The 24,457-nt window shown below is 43.9% G+C and overlaps 1 protein-coding gene across 1 annotated transcript in view; it reads right to left on the bottom strand.

Annotated features, from left to right (window-relative positions):
* Positions 1–24,457, bottom strand: part of LOC118506026 (serum response factor homolog) — a 121,675-nt gene that overhangs the window by 73,500 nt on the left and 23,718 nt on the right. Inside the window, exon 3 of the mRNA XM_036042639.1 lies at positions 21,816–22,064. Within this exon, the coding sequence (XP_035898532.1) occupies positions 21,816–22,064 (249 nt within the window). The remainder of the gene's footprint in view (positions 1–21,815; positions 22,065–24,457) is intronic.

Here is a 24,457-nt window from a genome sequence, read left to right as displayed (position 1 = left end):
CAGTGAAGCGTCCCAGCTTTCACTACCCAAAGCTACTGCCACGTACATTTCGTCCTACTCGACGCACATGTACAAGATCTTGTTACTGAGCTCAACAATAAACGGTTCCCAACTACCAGATGTCATCATTAGCCAATTATAGATAGAGTTATAATATATTTTATTGCCTGCTCCACGCCCCCAGGCTGTAAAGGCTCGAGACCAACGCAAGTCGCATTGGATTGACACGGATGAAGGTTCGCAAAACTACGATCATCCTTCCCGCTTCCCTGTCAGCATCTCTCTCGGTTGCATGTGTATGCAATGGTTCGGTGGTGGCTTCTAGTAGCGAAAAAAAAAGCAGCCATCGCCCAACAACCAACACTAACCTGTGATGACCGGGCCGGGTACGCTCTAGCCCCCCCGAGGGTACACTCTAGCTCCACAAGAAGAGTCAAACATGCCATCACCGAGTGCGAACCTAACGAGCGTCGACATCAACTTTTATTTTCATTTTATTGCCACGGAGGATTATCACAGCAGTACGTGCTGCTGCCTGGTTTGTAGTAGTTTACAACCGATAGACGAAGCCCTGCACAGTTTACTGCACGGCGGGCGCCACGCCACTTTCCCACATCGGAAAACAGGAAGATCTACAGGAAGATCTACAGATTTCACACTGTACACGAAGCACCCTGTTACCTACATGCGGCACGAGTGCGTGCCGGGCGCAATAAACAGCCAGTAATTATGATTGAATGCAAAACAGTGCACCTAATAGATTTGTTCATCGAAGCTCTGCGCGGGGAAATAAAGGCACAAGCATGTCAAAGCAGCACGTGCCACACTGATGAAGCTTTGATGATCATCTTTCTCCCTTCGGCTAGACGATGCAACAGAAGTGCACCGTACAACAGCAAAAAAAAAATCATAATCATTGCTCACTATTTCTTGCATTTCTCCCCCAACCGATCGGGTTGCAACCGACAGCAGAGACTTCACTTTGCAAAAACCGGAGCCAGTAACGTAACGCGGGAGAGAAGCGGACTGCCTTGCGATGTGTCAGGGTAATTGAAAAGCACGAGCTCCAACGGCTTGACGCACCAGCGTGCGGCACACGCAAGTCGGCGGACTGCCGATGACGAGTTTATGCTAGCCCACCACCTAGCGACCACACTGATCGGGCGGAAGGTGATTGAAAGATCGTTAAGTCGATTACATCTGATTTATGACACTTCGAGCAGGATGTTGCTATTTTACTGCCGCACTTGCCAGTTTACTACTAGCGAACCAATATAGAGAGAAAGAGAGGGATAGAGAAAGAGATGATCGCATCCCGTGCACCTCTATCACCCTGATATGCTGGGGCTAGCTGCCGATTTGATGATGATGACCGCCCTGAAGAAGTTTATCGTCAGCTTCTAGCCAATCGAATCAATCGACTCGAGCAGTATGTGTGGTATCTTAAGTTCTATTTGTAAAGCAATTTATCTATCGAAGCGTGGGAACCTTATCGAAAACTTAGCACTTTTAAATGTAGTACAGCTGCTCAGATCTCTCAGACTAACACTCAGAACAGCAATACCACTACTCCAAACATCTTACATCAATCCCTGACGGTAGATGCGCAACTTTACTTGAATGCGTGTTCCCGCACATTACATCGATGAGCCAATAAATGCATGCGCGTGCCTGCTACATAATCATCAAATCGCGAACCTGATAACCATTTGCGCGAGTAATCGCAATCCCTGGAGTACCTATTACCGCACGGAAATACGGAACACTTCCCCGCAGGCGCACTACACACCTGTCTTTAAATCAGCCTTTCGGATCCGACCAGCAGCACGTGCACAAAACCAATTAGTGTAGCTAAAGTGTAACCGAAGGTATCATTTAGAGTGACACTTGCACATACTCCGTGTAAGCGATTTTGCATGCTTGTTATCACTTGCCGTCGTGAAGGAAATGCTCAACACTTTCCTTTCAAACACTTTGCCCGGAAAGCGGGTGCATGCAGCTAGCGATCGGGCCGTTGTCATGTTGGATTCTGCGAGCGCGCGAAGCGGTTATCTTATTTGTTTCCGTGGTGAACGATATCAAGCTAAATCAGGCTGAGTTTTTCTCATGACCTGTGCAGGCACGCTACAGGATGAGGGATGAGAGTGAAAACAAAAGCAACCAACCGGGGCAAGTGAAACGGAAGCGTCCTCATCGTCACCGCCAGAGCTCATCTTGTTTATGTTAATTAGGTGTTATTAATTAGGGTGATAATGATTATCGATCATTTTCACATTCTTTCTGCCGATCTTTCTCACTCGCAGACTGGCCAAGCGTAATAGATGAGTAGCTAACTAAGCCAGAACCATCGTCCATTCCTTTCAACGGAAACTGTAACTCTCTGCTATCGGGAGAGAGCCCTGGCAGCACACCGACAGCGGATACCGTTGACCCAAGATAAATCGATTAGCACTAAAGAGGTAAACAGGAATGTGTCTCACTCACAAAAGCTCGTAGAAAAGGGGTTTTTAATGCTGGTTTAAAGGGCAAAGCGAAGGGGCGAAGAACAGAACTCACTCACGCTTCAATAGCACGCGTCAGCACAATCTACCAATCATGCTGCCGTTGTTGTTTTGACGTTCGATTAGCGCTCGATTGACAATTTGAAACGGGTGAATCTTTATTCAGGCTTGTTTTTTTTTTTTTTTTTGCTTGTCATGGACATCAGTAACGAAACATTCATTCAACTAAACGCTCAGTAGATAGACCGTGCGATGCGAACTGAAGTGCGAGGGCAGGGCTTAGACTTTCCTGTGAAAGATTACAGTGGTCCATTAGGCAAGGGGGTGTCCAGTAAAGACAGTCTCCGACCGGTGGCGCAAACGCCTTCGAGGTCTTCTCCAGAGTGCGTCACATCACTCTGACCGGACCGCGCGATGACGTTGTGATGTGTAATTATCATAAACGGCTTCCTAATTGATTTGAATACATAAATATCAATGCCGGTGGCCGTACCGGGAGCTCTCAGGGAGGAGGCTTTTTGGTGTTTCTTTTTGAGGTGTGCATTCTAGCGCCTTACTGCCGCGATGTTACCGTTGAAAGGAATGCAGCAACAAGCCCAGAGCACACTAAAGGTAAGCGCACATTATGTATAATGAATGATAGAGCTCCAAAACGTTTTCGAGACAGTCCTTAGCAACCTGACTTTGGTTGCGATCTTAGCGATCTTTGTCAAGTGACGCTACTGGTTTCTTTTCCAGTGCGTGAGGAAGCCGACAGTAAACGCAAGATGAAATGGTTTTAATATGGCGTCATTTATCTTTTCCGCTACCTAAACTTTACCTCAACCAAAACAAAACATCTGGCGGCAACCATCAAAGCTCGCCCCGTAAAGTGCAGTAGTAATCCACCTGTCCGTCACTCGTTACGAGACAAAGTTCGGCCCACATACCGCCCATATTCACCAAGAATTTATTGGAATGGATCGTTCGAGAAAGCCTCACGCAAGTGACTAGAAACGTCTCTCGAAGTCTGAAAGTCTCGAATGCAGCCTATCTCGAAGCTCCCTCACTGGGTCAGGTTTCATGATAACGCGCGTGAGCAATTTTATCGCAATAAAGCCCCAACGCACACACACATACACAAAACAGTCCAGATATAAATATTTGCTGCAGTGCTGTAAACCTCCCAAAAACCGTCTACAATCTTTCTCTTCTTATCAACGGCGTCCGATAAATTAACACCAACAGAATGCCCAAACCTGTTTAAATCAGCTCCAGTAATCTGCTGATTAACATCCCAGCATCGACTGGTTCGGGTGTGCGAAGACGTGGAACGGGTGTGAAGGCAAGGCAAAAAAGGGGTACACACCTTTGAATGTTGGACACTGACGACCAAGAGTGGAACAACAACCAAAAAAAAAAAGAAGGTAACAATATCTTATCTTTATAACCATTGTCCCATTCCGTGAATAATTCCTCTTCGTTAATGACAACATACACACGGAGAAAGGGGAAGTGAAGGTACCAGAAGGGTTAGTGTGGCGGGGCGGGCGCAACGGGAGAATTCGTCCATCCCTCGCTCGGAGTACGCCGCAAAATCTTCTCCTAAACGACAGTGATACAAGACAAGCGACGAACCTCCAAACTATCAAAAAAATCTGCAACAAAAAAGCCACTTCATGCTTACAATCTTGTATGAAGAAAGCAACAAGAAAGAGAGAGAGAGACACGGACGGGGTGTGGGAAGGCGGTGGTGCGAGGGTGGTTTTCTGACAGAGGGAAAGATCGAAGTTCGAATCCGTCGTACGTCATCCGGGAGGGAACTTTCCCGTTGGCATCCGACCCGGCTAGCGCGATGGTATGGTGGACACGGTGATGATGATGCTGCGAGCCGTCGGCTGTTCCCGGATTGGCGGGAGGGTTATTGGGGAGCGCACATGTGCGAAGAAATTGGCAAGAAATTTTTTCAATAATCAACTGATCAACCAGGCAAGTGGAAGAAATTTATACACGGAACAAAAAGAAACACAACTCAGGGTATAATAATTTGGAAGCACAACAGCTCAACCAAAAAAACCCAAACTCCGAACTTACAAACACGCACAGCAAAAAAAATAACAACCCATCGGTCCCATATCGAAAGGAGCACGGAGGTGAAGTTTAAATTACCTAACAGTAAATTGACTAATTGGCGTCACTGCGAGAAATATTCGACAGGATGGGAAAGAATGACGAGGATCCATCTCCATCCCTCCTGCTGCCGATTGCTGCACCTTCGGCTGCGGAAGGTCCTCACGAGCATTCGTCATCCCGCCGCGACCAGGTTTTGTCCGCCTGGTTGAGGTAACTCTTTAACACACTCGCGCGTTTCGCATACGTACTCCTTCAAAGTTTCGCTCATTTTCGGCTTATTGAACTACCCCCACTGAGTGCCGCGCGTAATGTAACAGCATTTCGCCCAGCCAACAATCACGGCCAACAGGTTGAACCTTCCCAAACACACCGTCGTCCGGAATAGAGGACATCAGCGCAAACGGTACCTCTCACGCCGCAAGCGCAACCTTACCTTGCCCAGCTCCGATCGACAGCAGGTCGTAAAGCTCACGAATTTAAATTTATTGCCAAGATGAAAACTTTATCCATGCATGCACCGTTCGCGGCTTTGCGGATGCAACCATGCGTGCCGGACCGGACCAAACTTTTTCCGAAAGTTAGGCGTGACGATCGCTTATCGAAACGCCTACATAAAGAACTGGTTATGGCGTTTTTATTGTTCTGAAGTTTGTTTTTTGACTTCGCTTTTTGACCGAGCTTGCTAATAGATAGTTTAATGCAAGGATTTCGAAGCAATATTGGTGAAGAATCGTAAATTTTTAACCCGTCTCGTCGTCAGCTTTGATGTCCCAATTAGCTTCCAGCCAGCAAACGGAACATTGATTGATTATCAAAATCATTCGTCAGTATTGTGACTTTAAGCAATGGGATCAATAATTAACTCGTCATTTTGAAGTAGTGCAACTAACAACTCAATCCCAACACATGATGCGTACTATCGGCATCAAATACACTACCGACTAAGATGTCCGTCGTTGATTTCTGTGTTGTAATCGAGAGCCCCAAGCAACGTGAATTAACCCACCTCCACGCGCTTGCAGATGATCTGATACAAGAACCAGCTGTATTGATCTCGTAGGCAGCACCATCTAGGCCTTCACGCTTACGCCACAGACACTCACCCGTGCTATAAGTTCCCTCCGACTCCGACGACTCCTGGAGCTTAATGGTAATGTTTGCGGAAGGTACCAGTGATTCGGACCCGACCAACCCGACCAGAATGAATATCATCTGTGTGCGGAGGCGAGAGTTTTTGATTTCCATTGCGTAGGGGGTCGTCCCCGTTGACCTTGACGGACCGGAGACAAAGGCAAACGTCATACCGAGCTACGGACCACGGTTGCCCAAGCTTTCAATCTACTCACCGCGAACCGGAGCGGTTAACGGATCGCACAACCCTTGCCCAGCGAGGGGGACTTCCAGTAAAACAAGAGCGAGGAAGTATTGTTTTGCACGTGCTGGGGTGTGTAGAGACGGTTGGTGAAGAATTGTTATACTCCGATATTATAAATTACATTATCGTGTAGCGCTACTTTGGGTGTTTGCTAGTGTTGGCCTACGTTTGTGTAGCTCCAACCTCAAGCTTCAAGGTTTTCTCCTGCCTTCGGGCCACGTCAGCTGCTTGGTGGTGTTGGTTATTACGCGTGCCATTCATGCGATCGCGTAAGGATCACCCACGCGACACAGTCCGAACCCGCGAACGAACGAACCACCTCCTCTACTTCAAACCCCGCGTTTGAACCACTCGACGCTTCCGCAGCCTCCCACGACGGAGCCAGCCATCGTGTGGCGGTGGTGGTGTGATAAATAAACACCGAAACACACGAGCACCGACGATGGTCGGCTAACCGGCCTGGAAATTCATTACCAAGGTCTGAGAAGGCCTACCCAAGTGTTACTTTGTGCGGTTGTTCAGCGACTCCTTACCGTCACGGCACACGAACGGTGTTTCGGTTTTGCATGATCGAGAGTGTCACACACCTGCCTCTGGGGCAGGTATTAAGTGGATCCGTTGCACTGCAGATCAGGCCCGTGAAGGCGCCTTCCTGCAGACTCCGGCCAGACCACCGCGTGTGCATAAGGTGGAAACCACTTCAGCGAATGCATGAATGAAACCATCCATCTCTAGTCAGCGGAATCCTTTATGGTTGAGCCGCCTAACATTACGCACGTTTTGCATCCAAAAGGCAGTCGTATCGAGTGTGAAAGGGAGCTTCTGTGGCACTTTATGTTCTACGACAATTTGGACAAGATTAATGTGGACTATTCGTGAGAGATAGAGGGCGATGCGTTGTTCTCTTAAAGCGCATTTTCGAACCACAACATTATGGTTTTGCGTGAGCTTATCCAGCTTAGCATTATGGAACTCTTTCGGGTCATTTCCATACTATCGCACCGATACAAGAAGCACGATGAATTTCCGCTCTGCACAGCTACAACGGATGCGTGTTGCACATTTCCATGCCCCTACTTATTGTAAATATTGTTCGGTTAGGGAAAGTAACCCAACATCAGCTGGCCCGAATGGCTGAGCCCGAAAAATAAGAAACCATCCGGACCATACCCTCCACGATCGCCCAGGTATCGAAACGGGTGTAATAACACTTTATTTATCGCTTCCGGTTATGTACTGGGAGAAGGTAACGCACAACCTTTGGCCCTCGCTGGACCTCCGTTGGCGCCAGGGATGCAAAGTCACCGTACGGCCCAAAAGCAACCCGGGGAAGGAAATTTCCCCCCTTTATCCGGCCCATGCGGAAACATCAACACATTGTAAAGCATTTGTTTTTATCGGTGTGATTCGATCGGTGGATCGAGCGTTGCTGTTGCGACGTCTTAAATGATCCGTTCCTTCGCCGAGAGGAAGCAGCGACAGAGAGAGAGAGAGAGCAACAAGACCACGAAAAAAAAACATTATGCAAGGTATAGCCATTACTGGTACTGGCAGAGATTCCGTAATTGATCCTTTTGCTATGCCTCTCCAATGTCTGCAACAAGCGAGGCAAATGTTGCGTGTGCAGGAAGCCGCGATTCGCCCAATACCCTCACCACATCCTGCTTCACGCTCGGCTCCAGGCGCATAAAACCAAAAATAAATAACTGTTTACGCACAGAAAATGAAATTCAGGAGAAGAAAAAAAAAAACCCCCTCTGTATATTAAAATTAAGAGCCATCGCAAGATAAATAAGCCCCAGCTGGAAGTCAATCGCCTTTTTTTTGCTTCCCTCTACGCCGGTTCCCCTTTTCACCTGTTTCCACACCAGCCATGCCGTGTTCTGAGCTTGGGAGAGGCTTGTCAAAATAATATTCACGAGAAAGTGCCTCGGGCGAACGCGTGCCGATTACATTTATTTGTGCCATTTGCTGATCCACGCAAACGTTCTTTTTTTTCGTCCTGTTTGTCTGTCACTCGTATTCAGCCGAATATGCAAAGTCTGGTAAAGATTTGTGTATTTTTCACAATCTTCAAGGATTGAACGACTCAATGACTACATTGGTTTAAATCTTTATTAAAATAAAGATTGTGCAATAAAATGCCTCATAACATTCGGCAACGCACAGCATTACAGTGACTACACTTATTTTGAAAAGAGAGCATTAAGTAATAAGCTTTCGTTGAGCATTAGCAGTAAGTCACTACTGTCATCTCAAAATCTCCAAAAACGCGTGAGTAAGACACCAAATCCTAGCCCAGAACCAGAACCAACTTCTCCCAAATATCCAACGATCGTTAATGCCCAATTCTACGATCCTGCTCGCCAAGTATATTCTTACGCTCCACACCGTTCGATGCGTGCATAAATCTTCCTCACGGCGACGTACGCTCGCGAATGCTTGCCCTGGATTGTCTCTATAAATCTTATCAGTGTACAAGAATCAGTGTTCCAGCCTCAATATCTCGATTCTCGACCTCTGGTGCAATCCGGATAAAAGTGTGTGTGTGTATGCTGCACTGTGTGTTGTTTGTTTACACATTAAAGAGGTGGTCAAAAGCGCGCACGCGTCGCAAGCGTACACACCACCCATAAGGACTTGAAGTCGAGAACGGCATCAAGCGTCCTATGCATCATGGCTTTGCTTTCGGAGGTTGACGCTTGATTTAAATTAATGTAACAAAAAAATATGCACAAACACGCGCACGTTTCGAAATGCAAGCAAATTTCTATCTCACCCACCAAACCAGTCCAGCCCGGAGACAACAGCAGCTGAGAAGCCGGCAGCATCGACAACGTACAACACTAACATCAGCATAATGGAGGCAATGGGCGATTGGGAGGCATAAGCAGATCGGTGAGAGCGAGAAACGGTGTCTTCTCGGTTCCGTTTTTTTTTTAACCGTTCATTTTTTTGTTCTACTTGCTTGGGACATAAAAAAAGTGAAACAAACCGAAAAACAACATCCTGCAACGATGCACCGCATCGTTGGGAAGGGGGGAGGGAAGAAAGGGAAGCGAGCAAAAAGCTTTGGGGCAAAGGCATACGCTCGGTAACGCCGCTCGTAATAGGGCTAATAAATCTTCTTAAAAGTAAATTAATGTTGAGTTATATGCTCTTTATTTTATTTATTTCCGATTTTAATGCGATTCCTCACGGAGGGAACGCTTTCGGGATAAGTGTCGTGCTCCACTGAGAGGGCCCCTCCCCTTTCCTCTTATTCCTTCTTTAAACAAGTTTGAGCAACAAGTGATGATATGTGGATGTAAAGGTGAAGCATTTTAATAAGTGGTATATGCGATATAAGCCGCGGAAGTACTTCCCGTCCAGGGTAGTACCAGGGTAGGCTACATTACTGTCCAAATCTACTCAAAATTTAAAATTAAACTGAAGGGTAGCTTGGATGTAATAACCCCCTGTCTCTCCGGGCCGTTGCGTATCTGTCAACCTCCGTGTACACTTTTAGCTTCGGTTCGCCACCCAACGCCACCAGTCTATTTCACATTTCATTTAATCCTCCTTCGATCGAAGGTGGTTGGTAATTTATCGGTTCGGATCGGTGTAAATTATGTTATTAGCTGTCGAGCGAACAAAACCTTAATATGTCCCAATGCGTCCGCCTCTACTCGGGTGCTACTTTCCAAAGCTCCAAGTTCCATTTTCCTGACCAGCGCGCGGTCAACAGCAACGCCTCCGCCGACAACGGTAGTAATGGCGTTAAGCGCTAGTAATGGAAGTACGCAACACCGAGTACTTAAAATATTAAAACTTAAAACGACGTGAAGTTCATGCACTGATCCGGGCCACTAGGCGGTAAGGAATAACCATAAAAAAATTATTACCACCTTATTGTGACAAGAAAGAGCGAAAACAAACAACGAATAAGAAACTTAATTATCTTCGATTTCAATTAAGTTCAACTTAAGCCATTTTGTTAGGCATGATGTTATAAAAGTTCAAATATATTTTGTTGTTCAAACAGTTTTCGTTATCAGTATTTAAAGTTTGAATAATCCTTTAAAAATTTTATTTGAATATCCTTTGAAATATTGTATTTCCGAGGCCCTGTTGTAGAGGCGAGAGCGACTTAACTCATCGCTCGGGAGGACCGGTATTCGAAATGGGAATAACCACTCAGTAGCGTGAATTAAATCAGAATTAATGAGTTATAATAGTGAGTTACATCTTAAACTCACTCTTTAAGAGTCTATTCTTGAATAATGATTTAACTCTCCGTGCCGACTAGCCACTCACTCACTGCGTTTTAACTCACTCATGAATTAAATAACTCATTGGTGATTTAACTCTCCGTGCCGTTAAAACGAGGTGAGTGAGTGGTTAGTCGGCATGGTGAGTTAAATCACCAATGAGTGAGTTAAAACGCAGGGACTGAGTGGCTAGTCGATACAGAGAGTTAAATCAAAGGTGAGTTGAAATAACTCTTCGTGATGATTTAAAGCATCTATTTAATTGCTAATATTTAAGTCATTCACTCATTCTGATTCAGTTTACACATCACTAATTCGAATCTCATCCTGACCGTTTCCCTGTAGTGAGGACTTACTATCCAATTACGTGGTGCAAATCTTATCAACTTAACTAAATTGAGATATTGACCGCTGGATCTTGTCACCACAATACCGCAGTAGGACTTCGGCACATTGTAAATCTCCAAATACCGCCAGCAAACTACAAAAACTAAGAAAATTAAGCTTATCAATATATAAATCCACTGTTATTAAATCTTTGAAACTAGCAGGCCTCCAAAACTCATCAATGGTTCATTTAATTCATCCATTGAGGTCACATCCATTCGTAACGCACATACTTATCAAGTTTAAGTTGTCCAGTATTCCAAAATCTATAGACACATCGCCGAAAGTCAACAAGTAAACATTGACACGCTCCGTGACGCGCGCTACCAGTACTAGCACGCTTTCTGAATTAACGTTCAATCGAAGCTTGCAGAGTCTATGAATGAATTGAACAGAAATAAACACTGCTACTCTCCAAGAGTCGTAGTGCTGAGCGGGAGTGCTGTGGCACGGTACCAGGTGATCAACATGAAGGTGGAATTCATCTCTCTACGCCGTAGGGAAGGGTGGTCACTTTAAGTCGCGTGGGTGTATCAAAACACACATAAACTCTGGACCACACTTCAGCTTCGAGGCACTCGAGGCACCGTTGTTCGTAATACAAACAAAACTGCTCCAAAAATGACACCCGAACCATCCGAGCCATCCTATTACCTCTATCAGTTCCACTTCCCAAAACGTGCCTTTGCGCACCAGCCGTCGTAGAGTTGATACATCTATACTGTAAATATTTTTATAGCCACAAGTTTACGCACCGCGCAGTCCACCGTTTCTTTGGCAACTCTACTGTGCTAATATTGGAAGTAAGACAGGCTAGATAATGATCGTTCTTTGCAGAAATTCAGATCCTCCAAAATGAGGCTATTCTCAACCTTTTGCTTTTAATTTATTTTCGATCACCCGTCATCTCTTGAGAAACCTAAGATGTTGATTGATTTGTGAGAGTTGGGCGGATGAGGAAAGTGTACCGTATGCAAATGAGACACTGATATAAACTTAACACCCACGAATGCAATTTGCGATCGTACGAAACTGAAACTGGCCTGATGATTCATTGACAACGGTGTGAACGGTCTCATCACAATATGAAATTAACACCGTATGCACGATTACTTTCGCTGGACATTTGAAATTAGTAGCTTTTTTCTTAAATATCAATGTTTTTGTTCATTCATTAACGATTGCATTAAAACACAGATCCTTCCACCTCCAAGATCCATTCGAGGTTTGCATCCCAGCAGATAATACACGCGGCAGAAAATGGACGTATTTTGATGAACATTTCGATACTTTCCCAATGACTTTATGATGGTGCGATTCTTTTCCAAAAAAAACTGTAATCATACCTCCAGCAGGATGGCAAAAGAAAGGCATCGCACGCGGGAGAAGGACTACGTTTTAAGAAACGTATTGAAATGTTTAAAATCCTATAACTTAGAAAGCTTTACGACCGCCAGCGACACGGTTTTATTCCGCTTCGATCCACTCTACCGGGGCCATCGGTTGGCGTGCTGCTACGTCGCCAACACATTTCGCCAGCAAGCGCCTTTTCGATGCAGCCTGTTCCCTTTACTGCCGTTAACGGCCGTTTGTTCGGTTGTCCGGCCTGATTCATCGTGACATTTATGGCATGCGTCCGCGAACCGCAGCAAGATCCCACTGCACAGCTACACGATCATCGGCCGGCAAGGATCATCGTGCTGCTTGCCGCGGGGGTGCGGTCATTCCCCGGTATGATGAATATAGTATGCCATTTTATTGCACCTGACACGCCTGATGACCTACCACGAGAGTGCCCCGCATGCCGGACGGTAATGAGGATTGTAAAGTTTTTATTCGACCTGCGATTTTGAAGAGTTTTAAGGATTGGTCGAACGGCTTGAATCTGGCCGTATAATTGAAATAATTGATGCCAGCTTTTGTGGCTGTTCTGCAAAACAATAGCTCTCTCCAACGGCCGGAAGCATCCAATTCCATTTTTATGTGTATACAGTTTGCGATTTTCTACCCAGGACTGCCACGATTGGTATGCTAATGTTAACGTGGGCTTTGTAATTGTGTGCCATTATTAATGATGAGTATTTTTATGATAAATGAGCGGTCATTGATGGAGAGAAAATCAAGCATTATATTATATTTTCTTATTTTTTTAAACAGACCAAAAAATCAGCAGCTAAATTTCAGCCAGTCATACTACTGGGTAAAACTCAATACAGGACGGCCTTGAACCAATATTTGCGAGGTTTGTTCTACAGATCCGGTACGTATGTGAAGCGATAGCGATAAGGATCTTAGCATTGTAGGAACTGTTTTCGGATCCCGTCCGGACCTTCTTCGTTAGCTGGACTGACTATCAAAGGAAGCCAGCAATCCAACAGGACCAGAGCTCTTGAGGTTGAAGAGCCAAATAAAATTTTTTATGATCAATAATCCACGACTATGAAAACAGATTCTAGCAAATAATATAAAAATATAGATTACAAGGGGTAGCCCGGTAGTAGATGCGACATCGGCCCCGGTCTTCATACGGCGAGGGTTCAAACCCGGCAGGCAGGACAGCGGGGGTTCAAATCCTATATGAGCCGATTCCTCCCAAGTAACTATCCAACTATGTGGTAACAATAAGTGTAGTAAGCCAGAAATGGCAGGCATGACCTTAGGAGGTCGTTATTCCAAGAAAGAAGAAGGTTACAAGAACTAATTCAACTCTTCAAGATTTACGTAAATTCAAATTTTATATTTTTAATTTCGTTAGAACTAAAACTTCAAGTACAACGACCAGGACTCGGATCCTTGTTGAGTAAAATAAAGAAATAAAAATTATTAAAAACGAAATTTGGGGACGGTCAAGTCGTAAGGGGCGGTAATCTCCCCATCATAGACCCCAATAGCAGGTCACATAACTTCGAGAGAATGAACAGCTTATGAAAAAAAAATCATTAAAAATAATGAAATTATAACAATTGTCATACAACTTTTTCTATCAAAGTCGTATAGTCATATAAACCAAGAAGCGAACCCATTTCTCCACTACAGCTACCCCTTAGCTCTAATGAACAGCACCATTTATACAACCCAATCTCAAAGTGCCGGTGTCCATGATGACAGATTTTACGAGCGTCATTTAAAAAAAAAAAATATCACCATTATGTTTCATTACCGGCAAAACCATCCCACAACACTAAAGGGGTACACTGCGTTAAACAGCAAGCAGCAGTTACTAACGTACAGTCCATCTGCTGCCCACGGGTGGATCGTTTTCTATTTTACAAAAGCATAGAATTCCGAGCATAGTTAAGCACGGCGAAACAAAAATCTGTGTTGGATGATTCGTAAATCATCGACGCCTCGAAACTCATAAAACTTAATTTTTACCCAGCCCAACACCCCTCCCGGGCAATGTAACGTCGTTTAGCGCGATGAAACGCGTCCACGATCGTATACGTGAGTGTAACGACTGCTGCGACTGGGAGTGTTGATGGGTCCGTGCGTTTACATCATCGCTCAGAATGTTTTCCCTCGCCGTATTCTGGGAAACCATATTGAGCGTTAAATTCAAGTCTTGCAAAGGAGAAGTCGGATTTGCAGCTCCTTCCAACGTTTACCACAAGATTTCCCCCCTGACAAGGGAAATGAATGCTGAAAATACATCCGTTGAGTCACCGGGGGAGACGTCCAAGAAACATTATGGCTAATTAGAGCGAAAAGCATTCGGAGTAAAGTGAAATATTTACACATTCACAAACGTGTTGTTGCAAAGCAGTACGGTTGAGGATTTTACTGGTATGTGGCATATATGCCTTTAATGGAGAATATTTACACACGATTAGCATGTGCCAGTGATAGAACGGTCGTGCCCTATCGACAAATATAAATCAAATAAGTACTTGTGAAGAAGTCATTACAAGAATCGTTTTTATTTTCGAGACTAAAAATAAAAAAAAAGAAACCCAACCACTACGAAGGTTAAAAATTACAAGTTACGTAGCTGAGCTCCGAAAAAAAAAAAGCTGACTTCTTTAGCACTTTTCGGAGATCACAAACTGTTCGTGTTGGAACATATCGGCCATACTAATAAACAACCGGCATAGTAATCTATATTTAGTCACATTCAACAGCTGCTTGCAGTACCGTCCCAAACCGGCATAAGAAACTGTTGGTGCCGCATTGATCGAACTACACGACACGGTGGTCTCCAAATAGGGTCAGTTGTTGTATCGTGACGCCACTTCCCACTGCATCGTCACGTCTAGCTAACACACACAAACACACACACACACACACACACACACACACACACACACACACACACACACACACACCAAGAAATCGCAAATCCGACAGGAAATCTTCCAACAGCGCTCGAGATTCAAACCCAACAGAGATATACACACTTCCTCCGGATCAGGTAATGTTTATCATACCGGTTCGACGGTTTTATGAATGAAGCTGAGCACACCCAAAGCGGGAAGAAAATGTGAATTGCCAAAAATAAACACTACACGCCACGGACATAGTGTCCCCTGCACGACCGTACGCTCTCTATGACTCTCCGAGTGGATGCTGAAGCATTTGGACGTGAAGCATTAGTAGGCCAAGCAGTCGGCGGGACAGTGGTTTAACACGCTGTCTATAACTATTCTTGGCGGGCTGGCAGAATTGATGTTAAAATTTGCTATATCTATTCTGATCGCTTGTAGTTTAAGAAGTTTTGAACTTTTTTTAATCAAAAGCGAAGTTGTGTACCGATCACGTCGTCCAACGTCGCCTCACCACTGTGTGTGTGTTTTGATCACTGTGAAGTTTTCACTTCCACTACACCTATGGTGGTCAAATTTTGTTTAATATAGTGACCGCCCAAAACACACTACCCCACATCCCATACGAACAAAAGGTGCGCCTTAACCTAATGACCGGCAGGCACTGAAAGCAAACAAAGGTAAAAATCAAAACTGCCGCATAATTTCTGCCACTACGTACTTTGTCGTCCATAAAAGTTTAACGGCGTACGGCACTCATTGAAACGGAAATCTTCAACAGCGGACGGACACTTACAATGACTCTTACCACCCAGAAACGTCAAAAATGCTGATGAAGCTCAATAAAACCAAATATGAACCACCCACGTGCCTGAATGGCGGGGTTCTGTCAATACTGCTCGAGTCCAGAAGTGTTTTTGTTAGGACAGACAAAAGAAAACTGGGACTGCCCACAAAGTTTGCCTTCACCAGAACGCTTCACTGTTACCTTGTTTCGTTTTTCAAACTATCAAAGATATTTTTTGTTCAATTTTTAATAATAAAACTTCTTTTTTTTTTTGAAACCAATATTGAAGTTTCAAGTACGCGTAAAACGTAAATCACAACCTACAGAAGGATTTATGCAGCATAAGATGTTGAAACTGTTGTAAAGAATAAACTGGACTTGCATCACATGTCAAGTTACGCTTACTATGCTGCAGATTTTAGGGAGTTTGAAGCTGCTTTTACGGGATGCAAATAGTTCCAAATCAATAAATTTTAAGTACGCGCTCGATTGACTTGAGCTGTCGCCGCATCCTATCGAACCGACCGAGCGGACACTCATCTTGCGAGCATTTGAGCAATTTATGCAAATACACCCAGTCCATGCGTTAATCGTTCGATAACGATCACACCCATGCCCTGCACAACCGCAAACACATACAGACGTGCATAAATAGCGTATCAACTGCATCAATCAATCAATCGAGGCACGCGCTCCGAACGGAGTGTCACACCGGAATAAGTAATTAGCTGCTCGTCGATAACTTCCGCCCTAGTGGCAAGCCACGATCATTTGTACATTCTTTTCACCTATATATCCGTCACCCGAGGGGTGTGCACCGCCTGATAAGCTAACCCTGATGCGATTACGCACCACGAGACTAATTGTTTTCGCGCACTCTCAATTATACCGCAACTGTAAGTAGTTTCGCAGCTGAGGTGCGAATTGTGTAGTGGAATTTTACAATTCCGACCACTCGCGAGGAAAGGAAGGAAATGGATGCCGTGCATTCCAACGTACTTAGGTGATGAGGGTCTGTCTTCCGGTGGTTTCCGCTTTCTAGCGTGTGGCCTCCTTTTTATCGAACGGCCAACGGAAATGGTTCAGAACGTGCAGTACCAAGTTGTAACGAATACCGATGATAGATAGGTGTTCGCATCACTGGTGAAGGACTGGTGCCAAACGTTCTCCCCATTGATTTGAGCCTGATTTTTGTACATCAAATTACAGGTGCAGAGTGTGAAACAGATTAAAAGTACTCAAGTATTCGTGGAAAGCTGATTGTTATAGATAAATAACAAGATTTTAGTCTTGCTGTCTTTCTGCATTACAGCTTTCAGGTTTTCATGCAACTGAGTTATTCTTTATTTCTTCTATTCTAGAGAGTCCCATCCGTGACTTGAAGGAGGAAACTACGGAGACCATATTCTCTAATTTGATCCAAATCCTGACATACGCTTATGATGTAAACATTATAGGTTTGAGGTACTTCTGTGTTATGAAGGCTTATCAAATGATCGAACAAGCGGAGCTAGTCCTCGAATTGGAGATCAACAAGGCGAAAACCAATATGATGATGACACCATCAGGAGTGATTTACAGATAGGTAACCGTACCTTTGGAGTCGTCCGAAATAAATCGAAGCCTCTCAGACATGAAAACTGTCCAAAACTGACGAAAACGTGTTAGCTGCGTTTCAGAGGAAGATGCTTAGAAGGATTTTTGTATGTATGGAAGAACAATGGAGAAGCCTTTACAATGATGAGCTCTTCGAACTGGTGTGTTCACCATCGTTGGGCCGGTCATGTCATGAAAATGACACCGGACGACCCAGCCCATAAAGTCCTTTTAGTCCATCTAAACAGAGGCATACTGAGTTGAGGTGATGACGTCCACAGTGAGATAAGGGTATTGGCAGAAGACGGCGCTAAACCGTGAGCGGTATCGAGAACTTCTGTCGCAGGCGAAAAAACTGATAATGGGAAAGAGGACAATGGAATATTTCGATTGTTTTTACGGAGTTTAACGTTTCATTTTTGGTTTGGGACTATAAGAACACCTGAAAGAAGGCTCATTTCAGTAGAAACGAATTTCACTATTGTCCAACGATATTTCAACAGTTTTGTCGAAGCGAGTTGTTTGCTTGCTGCATCCAGTGTTTTGCTGTTGTATTATTGTGTAAATCCTTTCGTATAGAAATAGTGTAAATATGGATAAGATGAACAACGATGATAACATGAATAACACCTGGATAGTATAATATGAGACACACACAACTGCAAATGAGTATACACAAACCAATATCGCCCACCTACCATGGTCGAATAACTTTGCTGTAAGACACAATCATAAAGTTGACAACAATTTCACACCAAAAAAAAAAAACAATCGTTCAGCTGCATGCAACTATCGAGCCAGATTAGCAACACACCAAAACAGCAAACATTTAAGCAACACAGCTTGTAAAATGAAGTCGTTTTTTATAAAATACTTGACTAAACTGTTTAAGTATGATTTCATGTTCAAGTTGTAATATTTTTATGTAGTTTTTGCTGCAATACGAAATGGCACTGTCGAGTGTCGAGAATTTCACGGTTTGTAAGAATGTTGTTTTCTCATGTAATTTGCTGTACTCTGTTGTAGCTTTCGTAAATTTTGTTGATGATGCAGTATAGCTGTCGTTGAAATTTTCATTATATCATTTACTTTCTTTTATTTTCATGGATTTCATTCCTAACTTCTTTTTCATATCATTTGCATACTTTTGCTGAAAATTCCTTTTATCTACTCTTTTCGTTTATTACGCTAATATTAATGGATCAGGGGTTTTTAATAAAGTTTGTTGTTTTTTTTTTGTTTGTTTTGCATTACGTTTTGTTACATTTCAATTTAGAACAAATTACTAATTTGAAATAAGTTAATACGTGTTGAGTGTTTTGTTTTTTCCATTTGCTTAGCTTAAATTCTACTATAACCAGCAGCGATTGGCAATGGTTTTTCTGTTCTGTGTCGCTCGTATTTTTTTGTACATCATTACCCCATTCACTAGAACGGACAAGCACATGTCTTTAGCGGGTCCGAGTTTCCCTTTACTTTCCTACGGTTCGCTCATGAACAAAATTTTCTTTAAAATGTTCGTATTTACAAGAAGCGCATCATGCTCAAAAACAAATAAATAGTTCTTAAGCGTACTCTATCTGCTGCCCCTCCCAACTGTTGGCTTCCTTCCTGTCTAGGTGTTCGATTTAATCGCAACAATATTACAAATCTTTCACTATTCTTTGTGTTGATGCTGTGCGGGTCGACGCTACTGTCCCGCCCAGTCCCGTAACGTGCTACAGTTTGCTACCTACCCTATACGTATATATATTGTCTACGCTTGATTATTCTACTTACACTAGAGCTAGCGAAGAGCTACGAATGCTACGTTTAACAACAAACTCTTACACCTAACTTCAATCATAGCTGGGACTATCAAATACTCGCGTCGCCATAGTCGCTAGGCCACTATGTACCTACGCTGCATGATTCGTGTGATGTTAGGTGTTCAATAATTTATGCAATGTGATACGTAATACTTGATAATACAATACATATATATGTGTGTTTTGTTTTCCTTTCGCAACTCACAAATTTCGTTTATCGTACAATCATTTTTGTTGTACACATGCGCGGGGTGTTTTTTTGTTCAAACTTGCATACAAATGTAACATCAGGAAAAAACAACGAACAACGAAACAATTAAAGCATAGCTTAGGATATAAAATGGGGAGAGGGAAATGTTTCGAACGCCACTAACGAAATACACATAAATAAAATCAAAAATATAAAACAAAACACACGCAAACGCTTACACAAGCACATATACACACACGCGCGCATACAAACAGTACGATCGGGCATACTCATTTATGGGTCACATGGGGTGGTTTTATTTTCATTTTAAGAGGGGTTGTTTTTTTTTGTGAGGAATGTCATATAAAGATTTGCTAAGGAGGTATTGTGTGGTGGAAGGATACGGTTCGGAGTTGAGGAAGAAAGTGTGGCAGCCACACAAGAACACACGCACAGACGCACAGACATTGGTAGTGGTAGCCTTCCGTTACGCGAAAGTGCAACATCATATCCAGCAACACGAACTTCTCTGCTACGCTACTGTCAACACTCCACACACGGGCATTGTCTGGAAACGGTTCGCGATCCCTTTGTGCATTGTAGGTTGTTGAGTGCAAGAGGTTGTTTTTTCTTTGCCAGCAGCAAGAGCTACAACAAAACTATTTAAAACCCCAACAACACTGTTCGGGAGACGTCTTCGAGATGCAACTCACTGCTTGCTTCTCCCGACTGTTTTCGATTCGGTCCGGCAGGAGTAAATTACTGTCAATTAGCACACCGGATTTTGGCGTTGGCCGGCTTTGAAGTTGCAGCCCAAAAGCCAAACACACCGCACCGCCAGTATGCAGCTTTGCGTGTAAACTTTTTCGCACATTCACGTAAAGTGAGCGCCTGTCAATATGCCTGACTGAGCGGGCCGGTAGATTTAAAGCAAGAGCCTTGGGAAAACCAGATGTCTGGTTTACGGTAAAATTTAACACACTGGTAATGCATTAGGGGTTGATCGAAATTTGTCAAACGTTTATTCCAATTAAAAATAAATTGCAACAAAGCCGGCGCATTAATCATTTTAGGATTTCCTTCTCTGTTGCTCAAGATGAGATTATCAAACCGCGTATACAGTGTATTTTTAAATCGCAGTACAAGTGTCTCTATGTTTAAAATAAGTTGCAATTCCAGATATAACAGCGATAAAACTTATATTGCAAAGCATATGTGTAACATCGCTTATTGTTTTAATCATGAAGACACTTGCCGCATGGACTTAAAAACACTATGAACTAGTATTGGTCAAAATTTAAAACGCTCGGTTTTTAAAACGGTTTTTAAAACGTTTAAACTCGGTTTCTAAAACGTGGAGTCGGAGCGGATTGCTGAGTCCACTCCGGAGTTCCCATCACTACTATAAACTCGTAAAAAGGCAACCAAGTGAAAATCAATACAATTGCCAAAATTTCACATTATTGTACGAAAAATACACTCATCCATAGGAATTCGCAATTCACGATCTCCAGTCGATACATACGCCGACCAGAAGCGAGCGCTTTTTATTATTATTTTTCTGTTTTTTTTTTTTTTATTCAAAGACATTTTGCATCCAGCAAAAAAGTTGACGTTGCTTCTGTAGGAAAAAAGTAACACTCTCTCGAGGCTTCCCGAGAGGCGGGTTTGAGTTGGAAGGAAATGTCGCCCACTGTGAGCTGCGTGAGTTTGGTGATTGGATATGTCTGCTCCCTCTCTCTCTAGTCCTCTCCCCCGTTCTCCTACCCGACTTATTATTTTAAATCTTCCTCGTGGTGTGAGATCGTCGTGTAAATTGTTTAAGATTATTTATAAATTATTACACTGTATTTATTCATTGCAGCAGCTACACGGGCGGGAAGAGAGCGCTGGCTTCTTTATTTCGCATTCCACAAGCACTGACAATGATGTGCATTGCAGCTGCTTGGGCTCCTTTGCTTTTGGGGATGGAGGCATGACCAATTGCTGAGCAATGCTCATCTTCCCGTAGCTTTTGCTGGTCCTTTAGAGCCTTATTGACTCTCCCGTAGCAGCACACGCATTTCACAATAATTAACAGACATTCTTTGAGGTCAACACAGTGAGTGTGGAGAAAATGGAAGCTTGTTATGACGGTTTGGCAACATCTTACTGACGTTACCCCATCCTACCACTACTCAAACATTCGATCCATGAGCGGTGCAAAAGGACGACACAAAACGTGTCCAGGATGGTGAGAACAGTTCGTATTCTGGCGTATGCGTAAATAGTGCAACACACGGTAATAGTTGCGGACATCAAACACTGTATCAGAAGACACTACCGTTGCGCGTGCGCATGAGTCATGTGTGTGTGGGAGTGGTGCGGGATGTGGGAATGGTGCGTGTGGCCGGAGTGCGGCGGGTAGGATTGGGCGTGGGAGAGCGGGGAACCTTGGCCGCCAGGGTATGGCTGCTGCATCAAGCCCTGGTCGAGCCCGTAATGGCCGGTCTGTGGGTGACCTAAATGAGCATGCCCGTGGTGGCCGTGGCCGTACACTAATTGCCTTACTTTGGAATCTTCGTCGCCGATGTTGTAGCTGAGCTCGGTCTCTTCGAAGCCGGTCGCGGACATACGCTGGTCGCCGGATGAACCCGTCGGCGGATCGGGCGAATTCAGGCAGGTCTGGATGAGCGCCTTGCCCGCCTCCGACGTGATCATCGGCTGCAGCTTGCGTGTCGCAAATGTGTACACGTGACCGGTTTCGGAGGCCACCAGCAGCATCACTTGCGTGCCGGTAAGCGTTGACAGTTCGTAAGCCTGCAAAGAGTGGGGGAGAGAGAGAGAGAAAGATATTCAAACCATTAGTATAGGGTACAACAAATAACGTAAAATGCATATAAAACTGTCAAATTTAATTCTGCGTCATTTCCAACAATTAAAATCAACTGTTTAATACGAATCAGATTTATCATAATACACCTGTTTCTACATCATCCTTAGCTTTGGTCTAGACCTTCAACCGAACCTGTCGGAAATCAGAAACCGTATAATTATTGCATTATACGTCAACGCAGAGAAAACGAGCCTGAGGACAGGATGATGATAGGCAGCAGCAACGCCTCAACTAACCACCCACGAGCGACCTTCCAACGTTGTAATGTGAACAAAAACAAAAACCTTAGCAAAAACGCATTTATTCTAAACTGAAAACCCGCTTGAGACCGATTGCCTACACCCACATGGAGGGTAAGCCATCAGCAAAAAAAACTGCTATTCATTACAAATCAAAGCAATAAATTATTCAATCAACAACAAAGTACTGAATCGCATAGGAGAGACAGAGATGAGGCGAGCGGCTTTAAGTGTGTTTATAATAGTTATATCTGCAGCACGCGTCTGTTATTGAAGCTGAAAAATTACGATCAGTTCGAAAACCGATCGAAATTGATACAAAAACCTATTCATAAACTCGCCAGCGTGTGTGGGCTGAATAGCAGACGTAGACCAACATGTTGCGTTTTGCCCGTCAGGGGAGTTGATTCAATGTAAAAACAACATATTAAAATGAGCATTTAAGCTATTAATTAACCCACCAACATCCCCTTCGATGGTCTACGAAATGAAATCAAATGGCCCATGCTTAAACACAACTCAATAAACAAACGAACAGGTCCGTTCGTGTGGAAAATAGGAAGAAGAAAAAAAATCATAAGAAAACCAAACAGCAACATCAACACCGGTTCAATAACTTCACTCCACACGCATAAAGGCTGGGCGCAACTTTCGTACGAAACTGCCTGAAACTCTGAGACGTTAAACAATCGGCGGAACAACGAATGACTTGAGCGGGCAGCAAGCGAGGAACTCTCGTGAAACTCCTCGCCGGCACTGCAACCGGTTATGATTCATCGGAGCCAACGCACAAGCAAACATGCTAATTTGGGATGTGTGTCGTCATGGAGCGAACTGATCCCGAGCAATATCGGATGTTGGTGAGTGTTTTCGTTTACTTTTTTGCACCAGCTCTCGACGGTCTTGGTGAACCGAGACATCCCCAAAATTTAATGTTATCCCAAGGGTACGACAGAAGCGGTATATAATATTATTCGGAACGTTGTTCCTTACGCAGTATGTGGATATTCAAATACGAAGTATAGGTCAAGGAAGTCTTAAAGTGAAGACCAAGACCTCCTCAATGCCAAAAAGTGGAACAAAACCCTCTTAACACGTATCTTCTTCATTCACGTTAGATCGATCCTTTAAACTCTTATTTGATTTAATTCATCACTAAAACAAAAACCCACACGCGCACCTGTTACCGCTTTTACTTCACCAGGGTTTTTTTCCCCCTCACTGGCTAGCCACCATTCCGCTCAATCAACTTTATGACACCTAGCCCCCAGAAGGGGGCGTTCATTTGCTACACACGTTGATTAAATAATTTGCATATTACGCACAGATGACCACCGAACGGAACAGAGCAACGCGTAACCCTTTGGCTAGCCGCAGGGGACAGTTCTATTAATTCCTTCACGCACACACGCGCCACCTCCTTCCAGATGTCATCGGCATATCTACGAACGCTGATTGACCGACATCGAATTTATCGACGATTTTGTGCTTTCTAAACGCGCACGTGCGCGAGAGCTCCACTGTGACATGAGGCCGTTTGTTCCTTCCTTTTTTTTAGTCAGATCTTCGACCAACCCACAAAATTAGACGGTAATTTCAAAGACGATACGATCATCTTGTAATGGGCACCCGATCACGTCCATCATTAAGATCGTGTCGAAATTTGCTAATGAACCGTGTGGTGTGTGGTTTGGACGAGGCGCAGGTGCCCTTAGAATTCTTACTTCAGGAAATTGTTCTGCCTTGCCGTGATCATAAATCACTAACATCTACGCCAGCTGGACAGTTTTGGTGAAGTCTCACTAACTTCAAAATATATGAATCTAGCGATGGTTACGACTGGACGATTAATTATTGCAGCTCACACCACCATTGCACGTACGCTCCGATGTTCGATTTACCCCATCATCAGCCCGATTTCAAAGCCTCGAACATTCGAAATAGCTTACACCTTGATGATTCGACTGAAATTGAGGCAAAAGTACTTTCATCTTCATTTCAATCAGACCTTGCACAGGTGTTGCAACTTTAAAGACACATACGTTTCATGTTAAAGTGTGATAATGAACCAGCTGTAA

The sequence above is a fragment of the Anopheles stephensi genome, chromosome 2 (assembly GCF_013141755.1).
Source record: "Anopheles stephensi strain Indian chromosome 2, UCI_ANSTEP_V1.0, whole genome shotgun sequence".
Lineage (NCBI taxonomy): Eukaryota > Metazoa > Arthropoda > Insecta > Diptera > Culicidae > Anopheles > Anopheles stephensi.
This window is presented reverse-complemented; position numbering and strand designations above follow the sequence as displayed.